The sequence below is a fragment of the Ictalurus furcatus genome, chromosome 3 (assembly GCF_023375685.1).
Source record: "Ictalurus furcatus strain D&B chromosome 3, Billie_1.0, whole genome shotgun sequence".
Taxonomy (NCBI): domain Eukaryota; kingdom Metazoa; phylum Chordata; class Actinopteri; order Siluriformes; family Ictaluridae; genus Ictalurus; species Ictalurus furcatus.
In genome coordinates, this window is record NC_071257.1 from 22695295 (window position 1) to 22705652 (window position 10358).

Below are 10358 nucleotides of genomic sequence, written 5' to 3' on the forward strand. Positions count from 1 at the left end.
GTCTGGCACCTTCTGTACCTGAGATGAGCTGCAACATGCTGTAGCATGCAGCATTGTCATATCTCCTCACAGATCTGTGCAGCTCAAGCATACACTCACTTCCTCTGTGTAGAACAAAGCACACAAGAATCTGCCTTCTCTCTGCCACTGCCAAAAAGAACACATGGCAAGAGCCAAACCATTTTGCTATTGTGTTTAATGTAGAGTAATTGTGCAGTATTCTCATTTAGATGGATGTTAAGCATACAAAAATACAGAGATGCTAATTCTGACTCATGGTTCAAGTGTATTAACACAGGCCATGACTGTATCATTAAAAAGACATCAGTCTGGCAGGAAATGACATATACACGGTTTCTGCTGAATTATTACTCTATTTGGATGCCCAGTAACTAAACATTCGTTGTGGAGCTCTGAGTATAACAACAGTATTATTTATCAGGTTCAGAATTCATTTCAAATGTAAAGTAAATAAATAAATAAATTGTTACTCAAAACTCAAAACTTTGCAGCTTTTTTTTTTTCTGAACCTAAAATTAAATAAGCTCGGATATTTTACAATTAGGGATCACATGGCAACAGGATCACCGGCAGGAGTTCTGTCTCCTACTAGCTGATCTGATCTCATGTAGACATCTGGACCTCTAAGCTTTTTGGTGAATCTGATATTCAAAAAAAAAAAAGGCTGTCAAAAAGTACTGTTATGTATTGAGATAGGAAGGGAAATACTATACATACACAGGGCTAGATGTCATCTATAGGTCCTTCATAACAACTGACATAACTATGAATATTTATCAGGCATTATTCCAACAGGCATCTGCTGTAAAAACAACAACAACAACAAACAAACAAACAAACAAAAAGGCTTCTTTTGTCAGTTTTGCTTTTCAAGGCTGATTTATGTTAGAACAACATTAGAACTCAATTTGTGTTTTGGCGATAAAGAAACATAGACTATATGGCCAAAAGTATGTGGACACCTGACCAATCACACCCATATGTGATTCTTAGAAGATTACATTCCAGATTTAGTCCTCCCTTTGATGTTATAATCCACCTCCACTCTTCTGGGAAGGCTTTCCACTAGGTTTTGGAGCAGTGCTGCACAGATTTGTGCTCATTGGGCTATATTAACATAGTGAGGTCAGACACTGATACTGGTTGAGGATGTCTGGCACACAGTCAGCAGTTCTAATTCATCCTAAAGGTCGGGTTGAGGTCAGGGCTCTGTTCAGGCCACCTAAGTCCTTCCACTCCATCCTGGGCAAACCATGTCTTCTTGGATCTTGCTTTGTACATAGGGACATTGTCGTGCTGGAACATGTTTATGAAATCTTATAATAATGATGATTTTGATTTTATGCATGCTGCGTCATAATTGTGTGACACATCATATGTATACACTGACCTACTAATGCAGTTTTCACGTATGTAATCTACCCAGGAAAGAGTCATAACACAACTTATTTCAGCTAAAATCTATCTCACTTTGCTACGTTAGGTGTCATGTCATTTTTCAACTTGATATAGAAAAAAAAAACACTTACATGACAGCTTATGCCTGATAGAATAAGCCTTTATATGTTTAGGTGAGTTTATGTCAGGTGTTGTGTAGCCCTGTGAATGCTGCATTTAAATAAAGTTTTACAAAAGGAAGACCTAGTAATTCCACCTAACAGAGCAAAATGTTATTTTTATGTATTATGCTGGATTTTTAAAACAAACAAAAAAACATCTCTTATTTTCAAAACAACAAAAAATAAACAACATAGTAAGGTCTTGTAACATTTAAGTAAGGTGTCGGCCCACCACAAACCATCACAACAGCTTCAGTGCACCTTAGCCCAGATGCTACAAGTCTTTGGAACTGTGCTGGAGACTTGAACACCGTTCTTCAACAAGATACAAGTTGGTGTTTTGATGGTTGTGATGGACAATGCCAGTTCATCAGTACAAAATATTCCATTGGTGTTCAATTGGGTTGAGATCTGGTGATTGTGAAGGATTTAAATAAGGCCGGGGTCCTCCTGAAAGAGACCACTGGCATCAGGATAGAAGTATTCATAATATTATAAAGATGATCAATCAGAATAACTTTGCACTGATTTGCAGTGACTCTTCTCTCAAAGGTGACAAATGGACCAAAACCATGGCAGCAAAAATACCTTTTACAGATTCGTCACCCGTCTGTATTTCATAACAACTATTCTATACACCTAAAATGCTGTCTGAGCAACAATATTTTGTATCTAACACTGTGATATCAGTTTTGCTAATCCTGGTATTAGTTTGTATGGTGCCAACTATTAACATCACTGAATAGGCGATTGTTTTTCCACCAGTCAGTTATTGTCTGGGTTCATAAGAGAAGAGTGTATCTGCTGTTTTTTTCACAGTGCATGTTGAGAGCAGTGTGTCTGTCCACAGTACACAATGTTGCACAATGTTCCACACAGAATGACCCTGGCAGCTCTGTTCTGTTTGTGGGGTGCAGCTCATAGTGAGACTCTCTCATTCTCTCTCTCACTATTATAGATTTTGTAGAAAAGATATCAATGTTTTTTTTTTTTTTTTTCAGGAAGACCACAATTGAGGGAGTCTTACAGAGATCTCGCTGAAATAAACAGTATGGAATGCCCTGTTGACAACAGTCACAAGGTTACCCGTTAACACAAAGAGCGAGCACTGCCATGTAAAATAGTCCGAATTACCACAGGAATTTGTTGAGTTTGGCCATGAAAAGGGTATTTGTTGAATTTGTAATTCAGCCTTACATAAGAGATCTTATGTCTGCTTTGATTATAAAATTAATGGAAGTCAAATTATGCATGACATCATAATAATCCAAAGAGAATTACAAACATACAAGTATGTCCTATTTCCCATCTTGTTTCTATGAAAATCCATGCTTTAGCACACAAATAATAAACACCAGCTCTGATACATCACTGAGATGTTACACTTTATTGAGGAGTGTATACAATATAAAATAACTACTTCAAAATAACTTAAAAAGACTATCCAAAACTCCTGTTCAACCAAACTTGGTCCTGAATCTGGAGTGCTGGGACTACCATGACAGGCATTAAAATAATAATAATAATAATAATAATAATAATAATAATAATTAGGTTATTCATATTCAGTAGGTTCTTTGTGATTTCACACAAATTTTGGCAAGATAAAAATGTTAAAAGTGAATATGCTAGTGTGTGTGTGTGTGTGTGTGTGTGTGTGTGTGTGTGTGTGTGCATGGTTCCCTATGATTGACGATGATGGAACTAGAGACCCATCCAGGGTGTATTCACACCACAAACCTAGTGTTCCCAGGATAGACTCTGGATCCATCATGACCCTGACTAGGATGCAGTTACTGAAGTTGAATGAATGAATAAATGAAAATATTCTGGACCAGGGTTGGGATGCTAAAATGCTTTAAATGCGTTCAAATGACAAATTTGTATAATGACTGCTTATTTGTCTGTGGTAATATAGCGTCCTCTGCCACTGACAGTGTTATGAATATATATAAATATATACAGTATATTGTGCCATGTCTTCTCAATGCATCCACATACTGTACAACTGATCAACTTAATTCAAATTTGAATCCCTTTCTCTTCATCTTCACCCATCCATATGACATCCATATGTTTTATTAAGGCTAGCTGCAGGCTAAATGTGTTCAGACTTTCGAGACATCTTTGTGTGAAAAGTCCTCGTTGGACAGCAGAGAAGTGTTTGTAAGGAAGTCAGTTGAGATTGGAATGGGCTTCATGATGTCATGTGTTTTTTTTTTTTTTTTTTTACTTTGTTCTTGATTGAAGCTCAACAAGTTCCACATGACGAGAGACTCTTCTATCTTTCTCTTCCCTACACCATGCCTCTTCTGTCACACCTGCATGGGGTTCTGTAGGCTATCAGCCCCCTGCTGAGGGTTAGGATGGAGCCTGCAGATTGGTTTATTACACATGGGGCAGACACTTCGGATTTCCAGCCACTTTACCAAACACCTAGAGAGGAGATGAAGAGAACACAAGAACGAGATGGGGGGAGAGAGAGAGAGAGAGAGAGAGAGAGAGAGGTTATATTTCTGTCACTTTGTAACAGTCATCAGAAGGCAGCATAACGTTACTTTGTGTCATGGCACATCAGATCTGATCTGCGCAGCAAGCTTCCCCATTTTAATTTACTGACTAAGGACATGCAAGTTTTTTTTTCAGTTGTTTTGCATTTCAGGTTCAGCAGGGTTATGATGAGACAGTTATATCACAGATCTCTTTTTCTTTTAACTGAACCATTAAGAACACAACCAGAATCCAGCTAAACTTAGAGATATGAGATGTGAGAGATATGTGAATAGGCTTGTGTGACGCAGCAGCATGGGAAATTTACTTACTTCTTGTGAAAAGCATGTGAGCAGGGACAAACACCGAGCTCCTCCCTGCTCCTGAACTCCTCCAGACAAACAGCACAGGTCTGCTGCAGTGTGAGCCACACACACACACACACACACAGAGAGAGAGGGAGAGAGAGAAACAGACTGTTGTTGTCTAAAGCTTGAATATCAATATCAAAGTTATTAACTTGCTTCATCTTAGTTTTGCATAATTGCAAAGCTTAGGGGTGGTTTCTGTCTGAATATCCATCAATATTTTTGTTATTATTATTTTTTTGTTGTTCTTATGAGCATTTACTTACACCAAGAAGGCTTAGCTTCTTCTCTGATCCTTTCAGGACAACCTATGAAGGGAAGAATAAAACTATTTATTCTTGAAACAACTCAAATTTAAAAAAGAAAAGAAAAAAGAAAAGAAATAAATATAAAAATAAATTGTACCTCATTGTATCCAAACTGCTCCCGTGTGACCTGTCGTCTCAGGCTGTGAATAAATGCAGCAGGTTTTCACATTACATAGCAATGTTTAAAAATGCACAGCGATTTTCTACACTTGAGTAAGATGTCTGTATACACTGAGATTAAATACCTGCTATAGCACACAAGCAAGTAATGTATTCATCTATATTGAACTCTGCCAAGAAACAGTATTCTCAGAGTGGAAAGTTTCAGTATTATGATGTTGAAATTGAATATACACTACAATATTACCTGAACAGATAGCAACAGAAGATGAGGCTCAACATAAAGATGAAGAGGCCAATGCCAAGAATGATGATATAGACGTTCAGGGGGAGGGGGTACGTGACTTCTGAGGTCATTTTGCAGTCTAAAATGTGTAGGCTTTGGTCACACAAACATCCTGCAAGGCCACAAACAAACACATTCAGGTTTAAGCCAATTCACAGCTAAAGTTAGTATTCATTCTAACTTACAGTATAGGCTAGTTTTTAGTATAAACAAGGATTTTTGCTAATAACAGAGACATGCAATTTGCTCTTTTCTTAATAATTTCAAGGCCAGTTATCAGGTGGCTCTATCAGCGCTGATCCTGATCGGAGCTTTAAAGACTTTAAGTCTATAGGAACTTCATACTGTTTGCCAGTTTCACTGTGAGTATGAATGGCAAATTAGTATTTGTTTCTTAGCTGATAGGTACTATGAGGCTCATGTATTTGCCTTTACAAGGCCCTTGGCTGACCACACACAGCACTGAAGCTCTCATGTGTTAGGTTCACTATGGCCCAAACATGCATATTGCATAAACCCCGGAGCAGCGTGTCCTTGTGTTTCTCATATCACTGTAACATTGTAATTTACTGATGGACTTCGGTGAGTTGCATGAACTTTTCACTGTAATACATACACTCACACTGCAAACAGAAGAGGGTCTCTAATGAGTCTGGTTGAACAGTGACGGAAATCACTAAAGAAAAAAGTAGCTCTAATAGGTAAGCATTTCTTTTCAGACACTCATGGTTGATATGACATTTGTTTCTGAGAGAATGGTTCACCTCGCTTACTTTGCACATACTGACATGTTCAGGACTGTCTATTCCATGGGTTCTTAAATTATTTTGCAAGCAGGGACCCCGTTACACAATATTATGTTTTTTAAAACTGTGTTAATAGAGCAATTGCCAAGTCAAATTCTTTGTAAGTGGAGTCTTACTTGGCCAATGAAATTCTTTCTAATTCTGATGCTCAGCCTGTTACAATCATAGCTGTTTGGTCATTTATAAATAAACTTAATTAAATGGATTGATACAAGGTGAGGTGATTCTGTGCTTGTATTAAATAATTACTGCAACACAGTGAATCTTGGGGGCACAACTTGAACATGAAATTGCTTTTCAGCCCTTTTGTGAAAGAACAGTATTAATGTTGTCATATCCATAGCTACAGTCAAATCTTCAGGACACATCTCACATATCACATTCACAAGCTTTTGAATAAACTGGCACAACGAATAAAAAAAACCTGTTTGGAAACAAGAATTTGTCGTCATTTTGTTTGGGCAAAATACTCATATAATATCTCCTGCTCATTTTAAACTAAACTTTGTTAAATATAAAAGTAAATACATTCATATTATAGTTAGTGGACTTACACAAGGAGATTAAAAAGAAATGCTTGTTTGCTTGAAACAGACAACAGCTAGAATAAAAGTTGCATGCTGTAAAGCAATCTGAGAAATGTGCCTTTAGCGGCACATTGAACTGTTTTCGGGTGGATCAAGGTTCTTTGTACCTTTGTACCTATGGTTCTTTGAAAGATATTAAGATTGGGCTGTATATTGACATAGTGTCATCAATATATACAGCCATGTAGATATCCTGCAATTATTACTTTATGGATTTGGAAACTCATAGAGTTTAAGGCATGCTGACAACTAAATGTTTTCACAATGTATCCACACTGAAGTGTAGTACTGTAATGTGTGTGTAATAAAATTCTTCTCTGTGATCCTCTGTGATCACTGTGAATATGGGGTAGCTTATATTCAGCTACACTTCGTACATAATCAACTGTATATATGTAGACAGTGGGCAAGGTTGGATAAATAATTCTGTAACCTAGAGCCTTTATTATAGCCAGCACTGAAATACTCTAGCAACCACAAAAATTTGTATCACAAAAGAGACATTAGCGCATGCCGTATTATGTTTTTTTACTGTAAAATTAAAAATTTTGCACAAAATAAATGGGCAAGTGCCTTTTTTTTTTTTTTTTGCAAAAATCAAAATGTGAATTATAGTGATAGACAACCTCAGCCCTGGCCATCTCTCATGCATTCTGTATGTGGGTGGGACAAAGACAGAATAGAAATCCTCCACTGTGGGAAGACATAAAGGATTCAGGCAGAATGAAATCCTCACAGTCCTGCTTGACTCCTACTGTACAATATATGTGTTATAAACTGTTTCACATTAACTACTCAATGGACTGTAAAAGACAAAGCAGAGACACTGCCTTTGTCCCCAAAACAATTACCATTATCGATGCTACATATCCTATTGTACATGTGTGCATGGTTTATGTTACAGTCAAAGGTCTTTAAAAAGACTCTTAGATACTGACTGCTACACACAGTATATTCTCTCTAGGAAGTTACACTGGAGCACATTTGACAGGGACAGCAATATGCCGAGAATGAACTCATTAAAATTTGAGCTTTCTCTAGTTTCAGAACTCAGTAAGCAGAGGTTAGAAGTGCTTGGAAGTTAATCTGACCAATCCAGATTGTTATGGTTAAAGATGTGGAGCAAATCGTTACGTTCAAATGACTAACAGATGGAAGAGCGTAGACCAACAGTATTTAACTCTCAATATTACCAAGTTTACAGAAGTGTTATTGTATTATCTGTTTTCTGACCAAATTTGTGCACCCATTTTTTATAATGCAAATACAAAAGATTTACAAACCAACTCTTTACACATCGCCACTTTAGCCTCTTCACAACTAAAAGCTAAAAACAAACAATGCTGTTGACAAAAGACCACCTCACTTATGGTACAACATAGATCATAATTTCATTGCAAAATTATGCCCCCCCCCCCCAAAAAAAAAACAAAAACAAAAACAAAAACATGAATGCAACACTGAAACGGAAGTTGTGAAAGATAAAAAGAGTGCCAGAGATTATGGATGTCTTAATATATATAGCTGTAAACTGTAGCTGGGAAAAGACAAATAGAGAGAAGGAGTGAAAGATGGGCCAGTTGGCAGAGCTTGGGTAAAGCCTGGGCAATTGTGCATACACAAAAGCAAATACAAGTGGCTTCAGACACAGCCCCCCTCTGCCATGAAGCCACCATCTGCTCTGTTTAATGGGGGTAAAGGGGGAGAAAAGCACATGGGGCACTTTCAATGCATGCTGTGCACTTTAGAAACTAACCAACCTGAGCAGGAATCACCACTTGGAAAACAATGGTGACTGACATCAGATGTCATAGGCTGCCAAACAATATTCATTCATTTGATACAAAAAAAACAAAACACAGAGGGACAATGAGTCTCTCTGCAGTCTGTGCACAAGTTCAAGCCATATAAGAAATTGCTATCACTTCTAATCGTATAAGAGGATGTTAGGAAAGCAATGATAGCAAGCACGTATCTGGAGATGCTGTTAATAAAAGCTTTGCCTAGCTGCTAGCACAATACTTAAAGTCACAGGAATTGGGGTGTGTCATATGAGGAGGTTGTTATGATTCATACTTACTGTTATCCCACTGGAGTACGTTCATGAACAGGAGGTTTAAGTTGTTTCAGTCGATCCAGCCAATCAGTAATGAGTTCCAGAAAGACAATGTTGAAATCAGCAAGTTAGATATATCCACTTTAAAAAATCGGATAAATAATCTGGACTCTGGCTTGCAGGAAACTCCCACAACAAAGCTACAGTTCATGAAATCCTCACTGTCTCTGGTTAACACATTATGAGCACCCACCACATTCCCTTGCCCATTTGCATGGAGGCAGGATGAGCATGATTTCTTGGCTGAAGTCAAGTCACACACTTTTCCAGTTCAAAAATGGCACTGAGATTAAAATGCTCACTTCTTCTTTTCCAGGAAAAAAACATGCAACATGGTACTTAACACATAGTATGGCTCTGACTTTCTCTTTCGTCCAGTGTCATGGTCCAAAACCAAACTTGACGTTTTGGTATGTCAAGCCGTCCCTTTTGTAGCTCGATTTTTAAGGCAGTTTCGACGGTAGTGTAAGGTGAGGTGTTTACAATTGGCTTTTTACAGTTCTTGTCATTGCAATAACCATACAATTACACCAAGTGCTCTGTATTCTTCTGGGTGAGCACATATACAAGGCATAAACTTATGGCACTACTTAGCTTTGTCTAGCTTCAAAACACTATCAAAAGATCAATTTGTCCATGTGCTGCCTTCTCCCACCTTTCTCATGCTCCACCTGGTTTTCTTGTCCTTTTTCCCAAGGACAGTCTTCCTGTCCAGATCATAAAGAAGCAGACGTAGTAAGACTGATCTCCTGCGTGAATTTACCTGCTTCAAAAGCTCAGAGTGGCTTTGTGCTGGTGATGGCTTGCTCCCCTCTTCACCATCTGTCTTGTTCTCTCCTCTCCATAAGCATGCAAGAGAAAAGGAAAAGCAAAGATGTCATTGTTGGGAAAAGGGGTCCACCCTGTACGTTTGTGTGTGTGTACTCAGGTCCAATGTTTTCCTAATCTTCTTCTCCAGCTCTGGGTGCTCATAATGGTGCCGAACACTTCTTGCCTGCTCAGTTTGTAAACAGATCTCTGCTCATGTGATTCGCCGTCTGCATCATAGCTCTCCTTTCACCCACCCCCTCCTTTCTCTCTGTGTCGCACACGTTCGCTCTCTCTCTCTTTCTCTCTCTCTCTGACTCATGCTCTCTCAGCCGCCTGCCCTCTGCAGCTGCAGGCTATTAAGAGGTGACAGCAGCCAGGCGGCTGCGTTCTGCAAGGTTGTGAGAGGAATGGGAGTCATTTAGCTCCTCTGGTGACCTACTCAGAAAAATAAACAGAGCTTGAACACTCTGTGAAAGAAGCAGAAAGAAATGAGGGGAGAGAAAGAGAGAGTGGGATGGTAGAATGGTGCTGTACATATAATGTGGGGCAAAAATATTTTGATTGTCTTCCACCATTGTATTGAATATTTACCATAGCAATGCCATCAAACAGTGATGTAATGGTTAGAACGTGGAGGTCTAACACTCAGTGACATTAAGAGCAGAAATCATTTATATAATTAATATGGGCAAAGTGTAGAAAAGCTAGATTTAGAGATTCAAACAATAGAGTTTAATTTATCTCACATTTTAATATATTTGAACTACTACTACTACTAATAATAATAATAATAATACTGCTACTACTACTACGAATAATGATTGTTGTTGTTTCTGCATATAAACGCTTAAACCATGTCCTTGTGTGTAATTATGTATTACATAATT

General features: G+C 38.1%; 1 protein-coding gene across 2 annotated transcripts; it reads right to left on the reverse strand.

Annotated features, from left to right (window-relative positions):
• Window positions 1-2952: 2952 nt before the first annotated feature.
• si:dkey-51a16.9 (RING finger protein 122) lies at window positions 2953-9740 on the reverse strand. 2 transcript variants are annotated; one of them, XM_053621534.1, is made up of 6 exons: window positions 8626-9740; window positions 5114-5264; window positions 4844-4886; window positions 4705-4746; window positions 4403-4482; window positions 2953-4016 (listed from the first exon to the last, which is right to left on the reverse strand). In XM_053621534.1, the coding sequence occupies exons 1-6, from the start codon at window positions 8648-8650 to the stop codon at window positions 3896-3898; spliced, it is 462 nt and encodes a 153-aa protein (XP_053477509.1). In that variant the 5' UTR covers window positions 8651-9740; the 3' UTR covers window positions 2953-3895. The 2 variants fall into 2 exon arrangements, with proteins under 2 accessions (XP_053477509.1, XP_053477508.1); XM_053621533.1 differs by having other exon boundaries at window positions 4403-4485; window positions 8626-9739.
• Window positions 9741-10358: the final 618 nt, after the last annotated feature.